The sequence below is a fragment of the Equus asinus genome, chromosome 24, assembly GCF_041296235.1.
Source record: "Equus asinus isolate D_3611 breed Donkey chromosome 24, EquAss-T2T_v2, whole genome shotgun sequence".
Taxonomy (NCBI): domain Eukaryota; kingdom Metazoa; phylum Chordata; class Mammalia; order Perissodactyla; family Equidae; genus Equus; species Equus asinus.
This window is the reverse complement of record NC_091813.1, coordinates 19,201,484-19,223,401: the sequence shown is the minus strand read 5'-3', so window position 1 is coordinate 19,223,401 and position 21,918 is coordinate 19,201,484. Positions and strand designations below refer to the sequence as shown.

The window sequence follows — 21,918 nt, the reverse complement described above, 5'->3', positions numbered from 1 at the left end:
TTGTCAGTTGAGATTTTCCTAAAATCATGCTACCTAATTTTAGCAGGACTTTCACTGTTGCTTACAGTTCTTTTCCTTTTTTCTCATGTGTTCTTTTTCTGCCCTATTTCTAAACTTTATCCACTCTTTTTGATTTCTTTGTTTTCCTCTCTTTCTTCTTTTAGATAATTTGTTTTACTTGCTAAGATTAGAATCATCTAATTTCTTTTGCTGTTTATTTTAAAATTGCTCTTTTTACCATACCTCTTTCTCCTTCGTACACATTAAAGGCCTGTTATCTCTCCTAGCCAGGGCCAACGCTCATGCCTGTGTTGTTGATGTCATCCCTTTCATCATTCATGTAACTTTGCTTTTATTTTAAAGTCCATACTCTTTTTTAACATTTTGATTGAGAGACTATAATGTCCTACTCTTTTGTTTATTATTAACCTTCCTAACATTTGAGGTAGGCTTGTGGAAAGAAAGTTTGTTCAAATTCTGCTCTGTTTTAGTCTTTTTTTAAAAGAGTGGTTTTATCAAGTTTCAATTCATTCTTCCACATTCAATTTAAATTTATAGTGCTTTTAAAAATGTTTTCCCAGTAAATTTAATTTTTCTTCTTTTCTGCAGTCCTTTTCAATTATTTATTTGTATATTTCTGATAGTCATTTTGAAAGAACTTAGTTGAATGTGTCAGATCAACTTTTCTCATAAAAATAAATTAATGATCATCAGTAATGATGCATGAAATAGAAATTGCTGAAGGCTGCTTTAGAGTTAGGTTTGAAATTCTGCCAGGAGTTCTGGAGAACAGGGATGAGGGTGGGGAGAGCACACTGCTCTGTAGGTCATGGTAGAGGATAGGGAAGAGAGATTTTCCTGAAAAGGCAGTCAGAGATTTCTCTCCTGCAATTGAGTGGAGGAAAAGAAAGGTTAATGGGAATAATAGATGGGGAAAATGTACATAGTGGGGTTTTTTTGACACTTGCCTAAATAGAGTAAAATTATAAAGTAATGTTAAATTGGTGAGATTACTAAAAAACTCAAGAACATAGTTGGACTTTTTGTCAGGTTTTACTTGGTGAAAAGTTGGTAAAGGCTGATTTGAGATACAGGTTGCCATTGTTTGTTTCATTAAAGTTGGCATTTTGGTCAAAAGGCTATTTCTTTGTTTTTTTTTAACATGAAAAAGATGCAAAACATCTTATAGTAGAATGTAAAGCAAACTCTTATTCAGATACATAAGAATAAAATGAATTGTATCAGTTTGGTGAATCATGATGAGATATCATGATTTTACTTTTTTCATCTATTCTACCTGTATTAGCATACTTAAAATTTTTACTGTGAATGTAGGTCACAGCCTAATATTGCCTTAATTTTTAGAAAATAAACAAGTGAAGTGAATAAATCGACTTACTTTGTGGAATTTAGAGAAATTGAGAGTTGAATGCATGCTTTCAAGCCATTTTTTTATTCCGTAGATACCTAGTATACTTCTCGTGTGCAAGGTGGTATTGTAGATAGCTTTCTGAAAGTTCTAACTATAGTTCCTTCTTCACTTTCCACAGGTAACAGTGCTAGGATCCTCATCCCTTTAATTTCCCAAATAGCTCTTGTAACCATCTTGTTTTTATCATTCATTCTCTCCTGCCTGTACTATTTCAGCAGCATTCAGCTGGTCTCCTACATTCCAGCCTAATTCATTCTGATGCCAGCATGATCTTTGGAAACCATAAATGTGATCCTGATAGTCACCTGCTTGGATACCTTAAGTGATCACCACTATGTACCATATTCCTTAGTATATCATAAAAGTTTTTCAGTTTTTCTATGACCTCATCATCATGCCTTCACCTCACACTCTAGGTTAGCTTATAGACTCCATGCAGTTCCCTGCACTTCTCAAATTCACGTTTTCATGCCTTTGGATCATACTTTTCTCTCTAGTTGCCATATGGAATATCTGTCCTTTTTAAAATAATAAGAATATTATTAAACTAAGACTACTACCACCAAGAAAAGCAATGATGGTAGGTAGACTGTATATAGCTTTTACTGTGTGGCAGGCACTCCACCTTCATTTACTCATTTGTTTTTGCAACAACCCTATGAAGTAGATACAAATAAGAAAACTGAGGCACAGGAATCATATGTAACTTGCCCAAACTCAAACCTGTAGAAACTAGTCCTGAACCCAGACATGTGACAGTAGAGTCTGTGCTCTAAGCTGCTGCACTGCATTGCCTCTTCATGCATAAGACTCTTAATGTATCACTACTTTGGGATTCCTTTGCAGGTCCTACCTCTCCACCTCTCAGGAAGAACAGACTGTTCCCTTGTTTGAATGTCTTCTGACTAACAGTATAGCACTGAGGACATGTTACTGCATTTACACTCTTCTGCCTTGCTTCCTAAGGGCAGGAATACTGTGTGTTTGTATCTCATTCTTGTATCTCCAGTGTTTGGCACGTATTTAATTGCAAGCCTCATGGATAAATGAGTGCGTAGATGACTGAAATTTAAAGGTGGAAGGAAGTTTAGAGATCATCCAGTTTAACCTTATTTTATAGATGAAGAACTTGAGATTAAGTGAACGTGATGGGAATACTGGATTTCAGTGTGGATGATTTACCAAAGTTAAGTTTTATTAAGAGTCTTTAGTGGTTGGTAACCCATTTAATTTGATTCAGAGTTCAATCAGAAGAACTGCTTTTATAGTTGAGAGTGTTCTAGGTAATATTTGGCAGAGTCTGGTTTAGGGTACAGCATTTAATATGTTATACTGTATTTATGATCATTTATATGTCATATCTCTTGTCACCATGAAGCAGATAACTTGGCTGTATCATTTGCTTTTGTAGATCATCTGAGTACTTTCTAATGTCAGATTTAATTTTTTTTTTTAAGAATTGGGTTGGAAGGTTGTAAAGAATTCTGACATGCAACCTTTGAAACTTATTGGTAGGTTTTGATTCTGGGGAATGGGACTATGGAGTTAATGACAATATTCTCTACTTTTTTCTGTATTTAAATTTTTTAATAATGAAAAATAGGGGGAAATAGGGAGATGCTGGTAAAAGAGTATAAACTTTCAGCTATAAGATGAATAAAGAAAGTTAGCGAAGGAAAAAAAAATAACAATAAAGCCTAAAAGTTGTAATCTCTACTTTGGCTATGTGAAATTGAAATGTCTATTTGTAAATATAGGTACTCATAGAAAACTCTGTACTCTTCACCATTTCTTTCTGAGCTTATGCTGCTTTAGCAGAGTAAACAATTTATGTATTTTTATTGACTTCATACAGATAAAATTAATTTTTGTCTGATAACTGGCTTTGGGTGATTTTATGTTTAATGTATTTAACTGAAGACCAATGATGGGAAACTGATATGTATTATGTTTATAGCTTCCTGGGAGAAAAAGCCCCAAATTATCTTACTTTCATTTTTTTTAAATTTTATTTTTCCTTCTTCTCTCCAAAGCCCCCCAGTACATAGTTGTATATTTTAGTTGTGGGTCCTTCTGGTTGTGGCATGTGGGACGCCACCTCAGCATGGCCTGATGAGCAGTGCTAGGTCTGCGTGCAGGATACGAACCGTTGAACCCCCGGGCTGCTGAAACAGAGTACACAAGCCCAACCACTCGGCTATGTGTCTGGCCCCTACTTTCATTTTGATATAACACAATAGCGTAGGTAGGATTAGTCACTATTGTATATTACATTTGTTTGCAGTTATAATTTTGTTACTTCAGAAGTTCGAATTCTTTCACAAGATTCTAGGTGGACCATGGATGGTGGGTAGGGGACCATAGGTAAATGTTAGTTATTGCTAACATCCTGCTTTTCACCTGTTAGATGGTGGGCACATGGATATTCTTTATGAGTGAATAATTTAAGTTAGTAAAGTAAAGAGCCTTGCATAGAGAAAAATTCCTAATATGAGTAATTAACACTTTTCGGTACTTGAAAATTTATTTGTTGGTAAGTGCACATACAGATACGATTTCTTTATCTGAAATCATAACATTTAAGAATTTGAATTAAAATTTATAGAGTTGATTCTATTAATATCCGTTCTTTTAAGGGTTCTGATGACTGTCTTGTGAAAATCTGGGCAACAGATGATGGGAGATTATTAGCTACTTTAAGAGGACATGCTGCTGAAATATCAGACATGGCTGTAAACTATGAGAATACCATGATAGCAGCTGGAAGTTGTGATAAAATGATCAGAGTCTGGTGTCTTCGAACATGTGCACCTTTGGCTGTTCTTCAGGGCCACAGTGCATCTATAACCTCACTACAGGTAATTGTTTTAATCCTTATAAAGTCGTTTTGATTATAACTCAAATTTTAAGAAATCACTTTTATAATTCATTGTATGAAGCCAGCTAAAATGAGGAAAGGAATATTTCTGCTTTCTTTATAAATAATGTAAACTTCAAGTAACATGTTAGTCATGACCTTCATCAATTCTGCATGTTTTCTAACTCTGTTATTGTTAGTTGCTATTTGTATGGTAAAAAGTGAATTTATTATTTGGACTATGTCACTCATCTTGTAAAAATATTTTTTTTCTTTGATTGCTTTTCAGTTCTCACCGTTGTGCAGTGGCTCAAAGAGATATCTGTCTTCTACTGGGGCAGATGGCACTATTTGTTTTTGGCTATGGGATGCTGGAACCCTTAAGATAAAGTCAGTTGCTCTTTTATTTCATAGAATAAATGTCTTTAATTTAGTGGTTGACATTGCAGAAGTATAACGTAGTCAATGATAGGAATAAATTTACTTTTTCTCTTTGAGTAAATAACAGAAATTCATTTTGGCTCTTCACTGACCTCTTTCATTTTTATGCTTCAAAGAAAGTTAACGTTTGTTTCTTTTTTCTGTTACTTTTTGCTAGCCCTGGCTCTTTCCCTTAGAATATGCCTGTCTTGTTTCCACTCCTTTCTGTATGCGGTGTAGTTTCATCTCAATAGCTCCTTCTGGTGCTAAGAACATAATCTTAGAGTTAAGTCTGTTCTTTAGAAGAATTGTAATTGTTTGTTACCACATGTACAGACTTTAGATTTTATCATAGATCTAGGGAAACTTAGGAAAACACAATCATTAAATTTTCACTAAACTACATTGAGGTAGATAGATGTACCCTTCCCCCTACCCCATAATAGCGTTTTGCATTTGTGCTTTCACTTACCTTGATTTATCAAAATAAGTTGGCTGGACAATATTATCTTTTGATTTAGGACACTGAGTCAAAGAATGGTTAAATGACTTTCCCATAGTTAAAACAGTTTTTAAAAATTGCAAGGCCAGGACTAGAACATTTCTCTGGCTTTTGATCCTGTGCTGTCTATGCCGTGCCACCTCTTGAGTGGATGTAGTGGGGAAAGGAAGTGCAGTATTTACCCCATAAACAGTCTGTGAATGGGAAGGTAGTGCATCCGTGATTCCACAGTGTTGAAATGGCCGTCTCTGTGCTCTCAGGGTAGAAAGTCATTCTGATTAGAAGGTGTATCTTAATAATTATCTTAGACTTCTGTTTATAAATTATCAACCCAAGTTGAGTTATTTAATAAAATAATTTGTGTGTGTCTGCTATTTTAAAATAGTAGTGTTTAGATAAGCTTCGTGCATGTGAACATTCCTGGAGAGTGCCTCTTATGGCAAGGCCTTCTGGGGCCGTGGCAGCTTGAGTAACATAATAAACCAAACTGTACTTTGTTTGAAAAAAGGATTGTGGTCAAAGACAGTTTTTCAGAGAAAACAAATTGATTTCACTTTAGTTTCATATTGAAGACATTCTGTAGACATTTAGATAAAAGTTGAAATGAAATATTTTGCTGGTGTGTATGGACAATAGCAATAGTTAATTGTTTTCCTTTGAATATTTTTTACCACCTTATGGATCTGATTGGGATACCTTTGTCTTTTCCTGTCTTGTTTTTGTAGAGAAGAAGTGATTAGCAGTCTTCAAATTAGCATAGGAACAAAAATGATTTTACAAAATTAAAGTCTCACTTTATTTGTGCCTCTTGAGGATTATGTTGCTAAGTACAGTAATGCTTGTCCAGATCCTTGAGAACTGAGTTATTCCACATAAATGATTTTTTTTTCAGAACCTTTACGTAGATTCCCCATAAACCCACTACCCTAACAATTTTTTTCACACAAATGTGTGGTGTTGTTTTTAATGTAGATGTAAGTAGGAACATGTATGTAGTTTTCTGCTGGTTTTTTCTTAACATTTTAGACATTTATAATAATTTTAATAGCTGCATTCTATTCCACTGATAAGTGGTTCCATACTTTGCTTAGTGATTTTCCTACTTTTGGACATAGACGTTTTTCTAGTTATTTATAAGTCGTATTCTTTTCTATTTTTTGTGATAATTGGCCCTTAAAAACTTGTAAGCTAGAGTCAAACATAAAAACAAGAGTGATTTTTCCCTTAGATATAGGCTTTGGGACACCTTTCTTTGTGTATTTACACATGGTTGATAACTGCCAGAAAACTTGGCAGGACATAGATGTTACTACATTTAGATCATATAGACTTTAATTACTAATCAAAGGCAAAAATTATATTGAGCTGTAGTGCTTTTGTATAATCTGGGGAAGTGACTTCAACTCAATCTGCATTTAATTGAAGGAATTAATTCTGTCAGTAAATGAAACCTGTTTTGGAAAACCATGTCTTTTGATAAATTTACTTTTATACAGGGTTTATGTGTATGGTAACAATCTCCACTAGTACAGATTCAGCTTCTTAGATGAGTAATCTGAGTGGCTGGATGACTTGGAAGCCAGCTCAGGAGGTCTCTGAGTAGCATATTTAGGTTAGATGTAAGGTGAGAACTGGAATCCTAAAATGTGCAGATAATAATAATGGCTACAGATTTTTACTAAGCACTTAGCCACGCTAGTACTGAGCACTTTACATTTGCTACCTCATTTATCTTTACGTCAGCCCTGTGAGGAAGGTACAATTATTATCTTCAGGACAGACACGGGAGAAAATTGAGGTGAATACTGAAGTCTACTGTCAGAACCTCGTCTTAACAACTGTGCCAAATGAAATAGAATTATTCATTCACAGACTATCTAGAACTGGTTGAACCTAATTAAAATACTAATACTACTAGTATTTATTGAGTTAGCTGGGCACAGTACCAAGCATTTTACATGGATTAAACTCATTTAATTCTCAGCAACTCTGAGATATGTTCTTGTTTTACCTCCATTTTACAGAGGAGGAGACTGAGGTACTGAAATATTAACTTGCTAAGGTCACACACCTGATAAGTGGCAGAATGGGAATTGAACTCAGAGAGTCTGAGTCCAGAGCCTTGTCTTAAAATATTTCCTCAAATGTACATTTAAAAATAAAAATAAATGCTTATCTGCTTTTTCTCTTTAAAAATATTAAAGTACATTTCAAATGGTAGTCTATATGATTGCATATTCTGGTTATGAGTCACATGGTTGCATGGCATTTATGAATGATTGTGCCAAAAATTAACAAAAATGCAGAGCTACAATCCTTAAGATATTAATGAAAGTAGTGCATTTAGTTGACTTTATAATTTCAGATTAATTTACTTAAATTACAATTAGTTTAATTTTACTCTGAATAAATGTTTAGGTTTTCAGAATGTTTTAACTTTCTGTAAACTGTATCCATTAGGTTCAACTCTATTAGAGGCTGAGAATATTAAGAAAAATTTTTATAAATGTCAATTTTTAGAAATTTATTTACAAAAATATTTTTAAGAATTTTAAGTAATACTTTTTGTTCTGTATCAGCAAGAAAGACTATTCTTATTGTTCAGAACATATACTTGATATATCAGAAATATTTTGTACTTTTTTTCCCTAAATGATCACAAAACTGAAACCACTCTTATGTTCAATTGCTATGGATTGTGAAAGTTATGCAGTGCACTCTGCTGGAAGACTCTCATTATTTTTTAATTTTCTTCCCTAATAATTCTGAGAAAAACTAGGTGAAAATGTATATTAAGTAGGGCTTTAAATGTAATCACTGTATTGAAAGATTATAAATAAATTGTATGTGTATTGGAGCTAATATCATGTAAAATCTATAATTTTTCTTTAATATGGTTGATTGTAACATTAAACATTTAGTGTCAGTAGTATTAATATAAGACCTATAATCTAACACAATTATAGAACTAATGTGAATATAGTTGAGAGTGACCTATTTTCTGTAGATCACTGCTTTGAATGAGCATTATAGTTCACATAAGAGTCAGTCTTTAGGTTTCCACTAGCATAAGTGTAAGATTCTTACGTTTTGGAGTCTTAAAAGATACATTTTGTCACATCAGAAAGTAAACAGAGGGAGATGATTAATTAACAATGTCTAATATTGAACAGGTTTACTTATTGATGGTACATACATATGCCACAGAGGCAGCACCTATTTTGTTAGTGTGTTCATGTTTACAGATGACTTATTTCCTTATGTATTTATGCATTGCTATACTACTGCCTGAAAAACTGAGAACCTGTTAGTTAAATTTGATTAGAAGTGAGTGTGACTAATAACTACATCTTACGTGACAGTGGCTTTGGGATTGTTTCATGTGTGGATTGTTGTATAATCAGAAACTTCCACAAAATCTGTCTCTAGAGTTTCCACAAGATCTGCTGATCATGACACATGATTTCAAACTTGTTTTTAGGAAGGGAGCCATCTATTGCTTCTTACTTAATTTTGTCCTATGATTATTTATTGAAACAGCTGATTTCTGGTGTTAGTCCCTTTGGAATATTTTTGATTTTTTATTTTTTGTATTGTAGTCCAAGACCTGCAAAATTTACAGAGCGTCCTCGGCCTGGAGTTCAAATGATCTGTTCATCTTTTAGTGCTGGTAAGATTTTTTTTTCTCTGTAAGGTTCACTTAAAATTGCATGTCAGAAAACTCCTAATAGAACACATTAAATTTTGGAAAATATTTACTGTTGTAATATAAATCATATTCTCATACATATACTGGGAGATGATCATAAATTAATTTAGAAATATTTCAGCTTTGCTAGAGTTTATATACTCACATGACTAAGATTTTTCTTTAAGAAGACGCATAGTGCTCTGGTGGGAGAGAATAAATAGTTCCAAAATTGACTCTGTTACAGAATAAATATTTGCATCATTATCTCATAGGAAGAAAGATATTTTAAATCTGTCTTATATTTTCATCAATTTTGGAGTTATCCTCTGGCTAAGTAAAATAAACTTGATTGATATTTGTACATCTTTATTAATTAGTTTGCTCCAAATTGTTCCTATTTGCTCTTTAAAAAGTAGCTGTGTAGCAATGCTAATATCCCAATTATATTTGAGTTCATGCAGCAGTGTTTTGCATGGATATTAACGTCTTAAAACAAATTATGATCTGGAGATTTGAAGTGCATTGATGAGAAAATGAAATGAAACAAGTAGATTTAATAGTTACTATGTTCCTATTACCAGTTCCTTCCACATTCCTTTCCAGTTTGACTTTATGTTTTCGTTTCATAATTGAGGATAGCAGTGGTACCTGAGATCAATGATTGCAGACTGATGACCTGAGTTTATTTTTGCTGTATTAGTATCCAAGTGTCTTTAATTTCTAACTTCTAGATTTCCACTGCGACTGCCATGAAGACAGTTTTCCTTGTAGTAATAACAAATACAGGCACTATACATGTGTTCAAAGTACTTGAATGCAATTATATACAGCACTGTTTTCAACACAGTGGGAGAGTATTGATTCCAAGGAGAGAGTAAATTGCATATACAAATAACTGTAATGCAAGTAGAATGTATGTGCTACAAGACAAAAGTCTTAATGAGTGAGAGGAGCAGGCTCTTTTGATTGAAAAGTTTGTAAAGACAACTTAGTGAAGGAGTTAGCCCCTAAAAGTTTGATAGGGTTTTAACAGATGGGAAATGGGGCTAGAGAGGGATTTCAGCAGAGTTCAAAGGCATATTTTCTAGTGAAGGTGTCTGATAATTTGAACATAGAAGATTATGTAATCACTTAGTGAAATAATTTGTAATGGAAAACTTTGCTTCTGTAAATATTGAAAAATGATCCTAGTCAAAGCTATGTTAGCAAACTTCTTTCTTAAATTCAGGTAAGGTGTATTATATTTTGGATAAATATCAATAGTTTTAGAGTAAAATATTAATCATTCAGTATATATTATGGTAATGTTGCTTGCATTTTATTACCTAATTTTCAGAGATTTGAAATAATGTTTTACTCATAAATGTTTGCTATTATTCCTCAGGTGGAATGTTTCTGGCTACAGGAAGCACAGATCATATTATTAGGGTTTATTTTTTTGGATCAGGTCAGCCAGAGAAAATATCAGAATTGGAGTTTCATACTGTAAGTATTTGTGAAAGAATTAGATGAGTACAATTTAAATGAGTCTAAGAGTTTGTATTCAGGATCCTCTTCTTTGTTTATCTGTTTATATATAGGACAAAGTTGACAGTATCCAGTTTTCCAACACTAGTAACAGGTAAAATAATTATTTTTGTTTGTCAAATTCCATTTTTAAAATTATGAAATAGACAATTCTTGTAGTCAGTTTTAATTAGAATTGTGTGTGAATTACCCACCTAAAATAAAAATCTTGTCTAGTATGCTGAAAAGTGAATATGGCCTTCACATATATGTGAACATGTCTTTATGTTTTGTTTGTAATAATGTTAGTTTATTTGGCTGCTTTTAATAATAGGGACTTTTATCCATCCTGTATATTTTGTATACATATCAAAGTGTAGGGAAACTTTTAGTAGAGGGTTGGAAGTGTATCACAGTGTAATATTTGAGGCAGAACAGTTTATTGGTGATAAACTTAGGTGGCATTGTGTAAATTTTTCCATGTTCTTATTTTAAAATGAAAAAAAGTGATTTTTAAGCACCTTGTGTAGAACAAGTCAAGTTCTTCAATACTGAGAAGAAAATCAGTATTTTTCCGTTGGAAAATATCAATTCTATTTCTAGGTAGTAAATACTGGCATTGAATAACTTTTGAATGTTACTTTTGAGCACTTTAGAATTTGTGTGTATAGGACTTTAGAAGCTCATAAAGTTTCAGAAATTCTTATATTTGCAGAAAATATCTGATAGAGGCATCTCTATTGTATTAGAATGCTGTGTACATAAAGACGACTGCTGTCTTTTTTAGTATTTTTAAAAACGTAACTCTGGGAAGTCCATGTTGATAAAAGCACCTTTGATTTTTCTCTGGGGGGTGGGCTCCTTTAATACAGGTTTGTAAGTGGGAGTCGTGACGGGACAGCGCGTATTTGGCAGTTTAAACGTAGAGAATGGAAGAGTATTTTGTTGGATATGGCTACTCGTCCAGCAGGGTAAGAGATCCAGTTTGAAATATTACATCAGTCTAGATAGTCATTTAAAGTATGCTGTATTACAAGTTGATGTGACACTCTTTATAAAAGCATATATCAGAATCCATGTTAAAATGATTACTTTTCTATATAACTAGAGGTGCTGTTGGAGGTGAAAAGCATTGATTTTTATAAAGGATTTTTCCATATATGAGAAGATCTGCATTAAAGTATTTTTTCAGTTTAGTTTTGTTAAGGGCCTGATAGTACTCTGAGAATAGTTGTAAGTTTTACCAGTTTTATCAGAAAGGGGAACATATGATGTTCCATCCGTCATGGAGGGATGTTGTGGTATAATTTTGGTTTTAATATTTTATTGTTTTTCTCTATTTGTGTGAAGTAGTCTCAGATGGGAGAGCAAAGCAGTTAGCAGGGCATGACAGCAGCAGTAAAAGATGGAGAGTGAGCAGCATGGCACAGAGGTCCTGGATTCAGACAGAGTTAAAGCAGCAATATTTACTTAAGGTCCTCTATTACTAAGGGCTTAGGAGTGCTAGAATCTTGGGTTTGCTGAATCACTGCAGTGATTTTTGCCATCATTCTTTGTTGATTGAAACTATTCTTACTGTTAAGTGATGGTTATCTATGTTAATAAATATAAATATAAATTATAGAAAATACATTTAGGTTTTTGTCATACTGGTATTTTAATAAATAATATCAGTGTAAACAAATACTGTCCTCCACTACTTTCAGCCAAAACCTTCAAGGAATGGAAGATAAAGTCACAAAAATGAAAGTAACTATGGTAGCATGGGATCGACATGACAGTACAGTTATAACTGCAGTCAATAACATGACTCTGAAAGTTTGGAATTCTTATACTGGTCAACTAATTCACGTCCTGATGGTGAGAAAAAAGACTAATTTTTATTGGGTTATAACTGAAGGCGATTTTAGAATGGAGTATTTTCACTGAGGAATAAAGCTTTTATGTTAGCTTAAAACTCTTCCTTTCTAGATAGGTAACAGGTCTTTGTGGGAGATTGGGAATAATTTTAAAATGCAGTTAAATGGGTTTGACTTGGAAATATGGATCTCTGCTGTTTTTTAGTATGTGGGCTGCATCAGTAGTATCCTCAGGTTTCCCCAAATGATAGCCAAGCCCTGGCCAGTTATACTAGCTCAGCTTCATTATTATGCATCGATTAATTTGAAGATTTTTGCCACTTTAATAATTCTTACAACTCCAGTTCTAGAAATGTTTTCATTTTGGTGTTTGAATTTTCTTTTTCTTTCCTTTTTAATACTTATAGTTCTTTGCCACTTCAAAAATGTTTCAGGGTCATGAAGATGAAGTGTTTGTTCTTGAGCCACACCCATTCGATCCAAGAGTTCTCTTTTCTGCTGGTCATGATGGAAATGTGATAGTGTGGGATCTGGCAAGAGGAGTCAAAATTCGGTCTTATTTCAATATGGTAATTATCAGTCTCTTCATTTTAGAGCTGTTAAAAATTTGGGGATTTCTTGACACAGGTATTCTGCATATCACAAAGGAAATCCGTTTAAGAATTGATTCAGACATCATTTTGACTTTGTTTCAAAAAAGAGTTACTTATTCCACACTTTTATTTAGATGCTAAATTTAAAAGAAAGTTGTACATATTACAGTAATGTATATTGTGATAACTAGTTTAGTTAGTGATAACTAGTCTTTAAAATCATTTTAACAGAGAAACTTGGAGAAGCTCACAAGGATGAAGATACAGTATAGATAAGAAAAAAGTTTGGAAAATAGTGAGGAAATTATAAATAAATATTTATATCATGTTATTATACTTCATTAGCAGTCCTTTAGTGCAACAGAATTTGATTCAAATACACCCATCTTAAAATTAAAGCCTGAGAATCAGGCATTCTTGCCTTTTGTCAAGTTATAGTATGTTAGATATTTATTTTGGTTTAAGCCCTTTCCCTCCACATTTTGCTTCTTATATAGATTCTTAGCATATTTTGCTGTTTGAATTTCAGTGGTTTAATATCACACACAGTTTACTGTGCAGTGTTTTCATTCCTGTCTAGCCACTCTGTGAAGTATAAAGAGCTCCTCAAATACTGCTGTGTGTCTAGTCACTATTTTTTAATCTACTTCCTATATATCAGGGATACCTTTCAACAAAGAAAACAAAAAGAAAAATGTGTTTACTATTTTGACATGTTCAGATCTTTCAAGAAGTCAATTACAGAAACTTTTAGTATTCATAAAACAATACAATTAATAGTGTGTGTGGTCAGGATTATTTTGCTTTCTGTATGGATATGCCTTATTGTATATCAGACCAAAAAAAATGAGACTTGTCAGGTTCTTATTTTTCTAATAAGACTGTTAATTATTTGGGTACAATTGTTAGTGATGGATGGATTTCCTTAGTGATTATGTGTATAGAGGAGATTATTTTAAAAGCAAATCCTTAAATATACTGGTAAAGAACTTTTCCTTGTCTCTTTTTCTATCCTTGTATTTCTGGTTTGCTCCTTTTGGAACATCTCTCTTAAATAAGGGAATTAGTCATTCCTCAGTTTGTCTTTAAGCTTCAAAATAAAACAATTTGTGGCCTATACATGTATTAGTGACTTTATTTAGTAATTTTATGTTTTCAAAGGGCATTTAAGTTATAAAGGTGGATTTTTCCTCATCAGGTAAGTCGATCACACTAATATGCCATCTGATTAGTAGATATAAAAATTGCAGCACCTAGAGATTGAAGTGATTTTCTCTTAAGACCATTACACAGTAGTGGTATACCAGGAGTTGAAGTCAGCCATATTATATTGCATACTCTTTGAAATTAGCTAAGGGATCAAGTAAGATTATTTCCATAAAAATTATTTATTGTTGAATAGGTTTTAGATGAGGATATTTTTCCTGTTTTTCTATAAATAAGAGAAAAGTCTCTAAAGGGCAGAAGAAACAAACTTACGTAATAAGTAGAAGTGGATGGTATCCATAGAATGTTCAAACTGTGAGAAAAACAAAGCACAGACTAAAAAGATTTAAAAATATATCTTGCATTTATAAAACTAGAAAATGAGCTACTTTCATTAAAATAAAAATACTCTCTTGAATTATTTATTTTTTATTTAAAGATTTTATTTTTTCCTTTTTCTCCCCAAAGCCCCCCAGTACATAGTTGTATGTTCTTCGTTGTGGGTCCTTCTAGTTGTGGCATGTGGGATGCCGCCTCAGCGTGGTCTGATGAGCAGTGCCATGTCCGCGCCCAGGATTCGAACCAATGAAACACTGGGCCACCTGCAGCGGAGCGCGCGAACTTAACCACTCGGCCACGGGGCCAGCCCCTCTCTTGAATTATTTTTAAAATTTTTTTTTTTTTTTTTTTTTTTGGTTAGGAAGATTGGCCCTGAGCTAACATCTGTAGCTAATCCTCCTCTTTTTGCTTGAGGAAGAGTGGCCCTGAGCTAACATCTGTGCCCATCTTCCTCTGTTTTGTATATTGGACACCGCCACAGCATGGCTTAATGAGCAGTGTAGGTCCGCACCCAGGATCTGAATCCACAAAACTTGGGCTGCTGAAGCAGAAGCACATGAACCTAACTGCTACACCACTGGGCCGGCCCCTGTCTTGAACTTTTTGAGTGGTATTTAATGGCTTCTGAAATACTTGTACATATTACCTCCTTTGGGTCTCATGAATACCTTGTAATATAATCAGGGTAGATTTTACTATTACTGGTTTTATGAATGGAGATACTATACAGAGATGAAGTGCTTTGCCCAGGTTTACCTAGGTCACACAGCTATTATACAGTCACTTGGGGGTTAAACTTATATTTTTTGTCCATTGCTAAAGTGTTCTTAATGCTGACTCTAGTTGTGGTTGGTTACTGCACAGCTAACTTGCAACTATACCCAGTTAGTGATATGTCCAGGGGCAAAATGTTTTCGTAATGGTATTAACTCTGAGTATATCTTTTGAGATCTTATAATTTAGCTTGATGATTTTTTTCCTGTCTCTTAATTTTTATAAGTTATCTGAGTGCCCCACGTTTTGCCTTTCACTGTTTTGTTCATTTCATTGTTTGCTTTATCTATGGGCAGATGGAAGATAAAGCATCCAGCATTGCTATTAAGAAAGTAAAAACAGTTTGTGGGAGAAGTAGAAGCTTGTGTTCACTGTCCACTATCAAGAATGTTGAATTTTGGCTATAGTTAGAAATATTTGGCTCTGTGTAGCTAATCACTAAATTTTTGAATTACTAAAATACCATAAAAGTTAATTGAGTACAAATTCAATCTCTGATATTAAATTGTACTAGTAATCGTAAGTTCAATTTAGTGAATATTGGTTTGAGTGCCATTTAGAGGGACTAGTTATTAGAGTGCCTTGGAGGATTTAAGGATGAATAATTCTAGTGGAATACTCTGTCTTTAGATTAGAAATAGTGAAAGTTTAGATGTATTGATTAAGTAATGTTTTGTGTGTATTTTAAAGTCAAAGCTTATAACATGAATAAGTAAATTCATCATTAAACCTATGGCCTGGAAATAAGGAATGTAAACTGAGTTTTATTAAAGAATAGAAATTTTATATATGACTTCTTTAAGATACAAATTTTTGTCAAGTATATTTTGAGAATACTGCTTCAATATTGGCCCCTCTTTTTATGATAATTAAATTTTCCACTTGAAATTTATAAATACCTTTGCAAAAGGTAATGAAAACATGTAACAAATAATTATTTTTGTATTAATCACCAATTTTGCTACACTTTTCTTACCTATTACAGAAATTAAAATTCTTTTCTGAAATTTTAGAAGCAGTAAATAATCTTGTATCATAGGCTTTCAAAGGTAAAAGGTTGAAATTTTTTAAATGCCTATGTTTGATATATATTAGTTAGATTTTAATATATTTAATAAATTTTAAAATGAGACATTAATATTTTAATATTGTACTGATATTCATCATTCAGATAAATAGTCTAATTCCTTTTTATCCTGTTACCAAGCCATGACTTTGACTTTTAAAAATCTTCTACTTTAGGACCACTTAAATTTGTAAACAAAAGATTTGAGATTGAGAATTGAGATAAAGATATTTAATTCCTTGTATGCTTATATAATCCCCTAATTTATTTCATTTTAAAATCTTATAAATAGATTCTCAACTTGCTAGTGGTATTGTCTAAAAAAAGTTATGGAGTTATTTTCCTTATTTTTATTGCTAGCTTTCCTCTTAATAGAGGCTCTAAATGATAAAAGTGATTGTGGGTTGGGTTTGGTTTTGTTACTTATAAGAAGTATATGACAAGTGAGATGATGGTGTGAAATGGCATAGACAATACATGTTCATTGTACTCCTCCTCCCCCCTCTTGTCTCATCTTTAAAAATAAAATAAGCTTCAAGTTTTTTTAAAAGTATTTGTTGGAAAAGCATAGTATTTAAAGTAGAAATCTTGAGCCTTTTTTTGTTATTTTTATGAATCAGAGAAAGAAGCTAAAGAGAATATTGTAGAGAAGATTATGAACTTAAGACAACTTAATTCTTTTTGTAAAAAAACCTAAATTCTAGGCCTTAAGCTTTACTTATCTATATTTTTATAAAAACTATGTTAATTATTCATGTTTCAGCTGAACAGTCCTTATAACTTGAGTATTCAGGGCAAAAGTAGAGTATATTTGGATATTTTGTTGACGGCACATAGTGTATATTAAGAACATTCCAAACTATCTGCATATAGGTTAGCAAACCCACATTTTTGTCTTTGGTAGTGGCAGGAGGTAAATATCACTATAGCTTTGTTTTGAAAAGAGTTGTTCTAAACTCCAGTTAAGTGCTAAGAGGCAGATAAATTATTCCCAGGCATCACTTGAAAATGTGTGCAGACTCTGTGAAGCTGAGGGCTTTTGTAATAGTCCCATTCCCTGAAAGAGTTAGGCTAGTTTAGAAGTTTAATATAACCATAAATGTTTCTAAATACAGAGTTGTTTTATAGGCTTTTTTCCTTAAATTATCACAGTATAGCTAAGTTTTGACTGCATGTTTAATTAAATATTTAATTTCAAAGGATAAGAAAAAAAGAGTTTCAGGTTTCTTTGTACTAGGCCATTTGATTAGTAGATAGTAAATAGAAGATGTTTGGAGTGAGATTTGGAGACCTTACATCTCTCTCCTCACATCTCTGGCACTTTTGCTTTATCCTTCCTGTTCTCTTTTCTCTGTATCTGTTGTTCCAGCTGTGTCTATGACTCTCTCTCCATATCTTTCTATTTCTGTAATGTTATTCAAAACTGTAGTTTGTGGCCTCTTGTCTGGTTTTGATTTTAATTGAAGACTACAATATGTCTCTTGCTAGAACATGATTTTACTGAATTTGATTTTTTGCTTTACTTTTGTTGTTTCATGGGTAAATTCCAAATAACGCTTTTTATTTATTTAATTAAATTTTTCTTATTTTAATAATTGTTAACCTTTCTTTTACTTGAGATTTTAAAAAATGTTCCAGTGTCCACTAATCCAGAACAATGTATTTCTCCTTGCAACGTTCCAAACGAGCAGAGGCTGCCAATCCACCACTCAGAATTTTTGCACATGCCTACTTCTGACATGAACATGTTCTCAGTGTGACCTCTATTTTAGTTTTGGACAGTTGGGCTGCATGTATCTAGGAAAGGTAGAAAGAGAAGCTTAAAATAGGTATCTCATATCGTGTTCTCTTGTGAATCAAGATTTCAAGATCTCTCTCTTTTTCTTTCTCTCTTTTTCTCCTTCCTTCCTTGCTTACTTTCATCTCAGGATCTCTCTCTTTTTCTCCTTCCTTCCTTGCTTACTTTCATCTATCTCATTCTCTATCTGTTGTCATCTAACAAGTTGTCATATATCTGCACCATGTGTGTTAAAAGGATTCTTTGATGCTTCCAGTCCTTGTTTCAGCCTCTCTGGGTAAGGAATTACCTTCAATCTTCTGATTATAAACTTTAGTTATTGTCACTTTCTTTCAGGTTTCTGGGGTTCTTTAGATTCCGTCTTTTTTCTCATCTCCAGTCGTGCATCGCTTAATAATGGGGATGTCTTCTGAGAAATGTGTCAAGTGATTTTGTCATATGAACATCTTAGCATGTACTTACACAAACCTAGATGGTATGGTCTACTATACACCTAGGCTGTAGGTGCTCATCTTATGGAACCACGGTCTGTATGCTGTCCGCCGTTGACTGAAACGTCATTATTTGGCACATGACCGTATATCCTGGTATCAAAGACAGATGTTAAAATTTGTTGCCATGAGTGTGAGTTTGTCTCTAGCTTGTCACACTGTTTAGTGAATTACTTTTATGTCGTAATTCTTTGACATGTTCCGTGAGTCACTATCACAAGAGTATTTGGAATTTGATAGTTATAAGGGAAAATATGTAAAATTATGCAGAATGTAAACATACAGGTGAAGATATTTTTATTAGCAGATATATGAGTGCTTATTTTGTGCTGATGCACAAAATATGGGGACCACCAGGAAGAGTTAGACATGATCCTTGTTTTTAGCCAACTTGCAGTTAAGTTGGGGAGATGAGATACACCTGAAAAGATAAGTATTAATAAATAGTTTCAAATAGTAGCATGGCATATGAGAAAAAATAATTGCTATCTAAAGATGTAGGGATCACTTCAGAGTGGATAGTCAGAGAAAGTGGTGTTGAGGGTGTGAAGAATTGGAACTCTGCCTTGAAAGATAAATAAGAATTGAGTCAATTGAGAAAGATAACTAATTTTTTAAGTAAGAGGAATATTATAAGTAACCAAGTAAGAAATGTTGAGACATATTCATAGAGTAGTTTAGAAAGTTCGTGTGAAATAGAATTTGCAAAATGGATGATAAGATGAAAAGCATAAGTTGAGGTAGATTGTTGATGGCCTCAAATTATTTTGTAAGCATAAAGAATAGTTAACGTAGTGGGATTTTTGATGAATTACTTTATGTTTGTATTCCAGAAACTTAAGAGAGTAATAGTTTTGTTGCCAGTAGTAGTATTTCAACTATGAAACTGGAAAGGTGGGAGGAGAACCACTTTTCATCAGTGAAATCATAATGAAAAATTACAGGAGTAGGTAGTAGGAAATTTGTGAAAGAAAAAAATATATAGGAGTTGGTGTTTTGTGACTAATAAAAGGTTTAGAGCCTGAGAGTGACAGAAGATTGAATGAATGTGTTGAGAGTGTTGAGCCTAGGCGATCTTAATAACAGTGATATTAATGGAAATATGAAAGATGTGAATGAAGACTGATTTGTTTTTAGTTCGTTCTTACATACTTTTTGTGATGTACTGTTGTGCTACCTATGTGGAAATGGCCAGCCAGCACTTGGAGATAGAATACTTAGAGGGGCTCAGAGTAGAGAGAAAGAAATGTTAAAATCTTCCGTGTGGAGTGGTGTTTACCTCCTCAAGGAGGTAGAGAGGGCAGTGTAGAGGGCTTAAAGCTGACCTTTTAGAAATAGTCATGTTTAGCAGAATGGACAAGAGATGACAGTCTCTGGAGAGTGTATTAGGAAGACACCACGGTACTATCATGTCAGAGAGGCCGAAGGAGGACGATAAATTTCAAGGAGAACTTGATTAATGTAATTGCTGCCCTCAGAGAAATCAGAACATGGGTGAACGTTCTGAACAAAATGCTACTCAATTTGAAGAAGAGTTATTTATTTTGGTAATATATATATATTTTTATTGAGTTTATGATAGTTTACAACCTTGTGAAATTTCAGTTGTACATTATTGTTTGTCAGTCGTGTTGTAGGTGCACCCCTTCACTCTTTGTGCCCACCCCCCTATATATTTTGATGAAAATTAGAGCTGATTCTTCACTTTTATATATCTACTGGTATAATCAAGACAATTACAGCAGTCTTCTTTTTTATTTATGTTTATCTTGGCATCGCTTATTTTAAATAGCTAATTCTTATGTAATAATGTTACCATAAATTAATTTTCAATGTTAAAGGAAACATTTATTCAGTAATGATCTTCTAAAGTAATTTGATGACACCTGGACTCCTGGAGTTTGGATAGCTTCCTGTAAGATAGTTTGTTCACACTAAGCACTGTATCATAATAATTAGAAGGTGGCCAAAGCATATCTTAATCATATGTATGACAGTGTCTGTCTTCAATATCTAGTGTACATTCTTAATTAAGTTTTTTCCCCCAGATTGATAAACTGTAAAGATTCTTTATACATAGGGAAGGACTTTTTAAGGCTATTTCTTAGCATAAATTCAATTTCTCAGCTGTTTTATTCTTGGGATGAGTCTATCTCATAAAATTCTTGAGGTATCTCAAGAGATTCATAATTTTAAATTGTGGAGCATTTTCTAGGTAAGATGCTCCCTTCTAATCAGTGGTATATTTTGAAAAATGAATGGGACCAAAAAAACTGACCCTGGTCATAGACTTGGAATAATTCCGTAAGAGGATGGTTTTGTTTAGGATAGCCCATATTTTTAACCTTCCTGATTTGTGCTGAGTTCCTCTAGGACTACATACTTCTCGAATTCAGCTGTATATATGTTCCTCATGATGGATGTAATGTAGACCCGGTAATTTTAGTCTGCATTCTAGTGCTTTTAGCATACTTCCTTTTCAGATTTGTCCATCTCTTTCGAAAAGCCTTCTGAATATCAGATGTTAGGATTTTGGAACTGCGCGGGACTCTAGTGTTCAGTTAAATTATCTCTATCATTTCGCAGATGTTAGGTGATGTGCCCATTCCTGGAGAAGAGCTCTGGTCTCTCAGGTCTTGCCTAGGCCTCATTCCTCTGTCTCCTTTAATTATTCAACATTCCACTTCACAAAAATGATGTTTGGTTAAATGATGAACCACATATATGATGGTGGTCCCATAAGATTAGTATCATATAGCCTAGGTGTGTAGTAGGCTATACCATGTAGGTTTGTGTAAGTGCACGCTGATGTTAGCACGACCAAATCACCTAAGGACGTGTTTCTCAGAACATAACCCTGTCATTAAGCAATGCATGATTTACTCTATTAACGGTTCTGAAAGCATTTAAAGTAGTTCCTTTCTTGTTTTCTCTTGTTTTTTGTAAAATTTTGAGTGAACTGAGATAAATGAAACATCTAACAACACGTGGCCAAGGCAATTTCAGTTCTTTAGTCTTGAATTTTGATGTAAAATTCTACTTATTTATAACAATACTTGTAGTTATTATTTGCCTAGAAAACATTGAATCCTGACATTTTTACTTGTAGTCTTTAATTTTTTGACAAATACTAAGCTGGTAATACCCTTATGTTAATCTGGAAAAGTAGTTCTATTCTTTGTTGTTTTCGAATCATTTTAAAGTAGACTTGGAATCAATTCCCTTCCTCTGCTGTCTTATCTTCCAGTTTTCTTCACAACCAAGAAATGATCCTGTTTCATTTACAATTCATTTTCTTTTTCTGATAAATGTTTAAGTATATTTTCTTTCATGTGATTAAGTTTTAAGAAAACTTGTTCTTATTTCTTTTCCATAATTATCACC

General features: G+C 33.3%; 1 protein-coding gene across 4 annotated transcripts in view; it reads left to right on the top strand.

Moving 5' to 3' along the window:
- Window positions 1-21,918, top strand: part of PHIP (pleckstrin homology domain interacting protein) — a 127,832-nt gene that overhangs the window by 43,884 nt on the left and 62,030 nt on the right. For all 4 annotated transcript variants that reach the window (XM_044757541.2, XM_044757540.2, XM_070496503.1 and 1 more), the window contains 8 exons: window positions 4,069-4,290; window positions 4,579-4,679; window positions 8,811-8,881; window positions 10,287-10,387; window positions 10,483-10,523; window positions 11,281-11,379; window positions 12,115-12,268; window positions 12,702-12,836. In XM_044757541.2, the coding sequence (XP_044613476.1) occupies window positions 4,069-4,290; window positions 4,579-4,679; window positions 8,811-8,881; window positions 10,287-10,387; window positions 10,483-10,523; window positions 11,281-11,379; window positions 12,115-12,268; window positions 12,702-12,836 (924 nt within the window). The remainder of the gene's footprint in view (window positions 1-4,068; window positions 4,291-4,578; window positions 4,680-8,810; window positions 8,882-10,286; window positions 10,388-10,482; window positions 10,524-11,280; window positions 11,380-12,114; window positions 12,269-12,701; window positions 12,837-21,918) is intronic.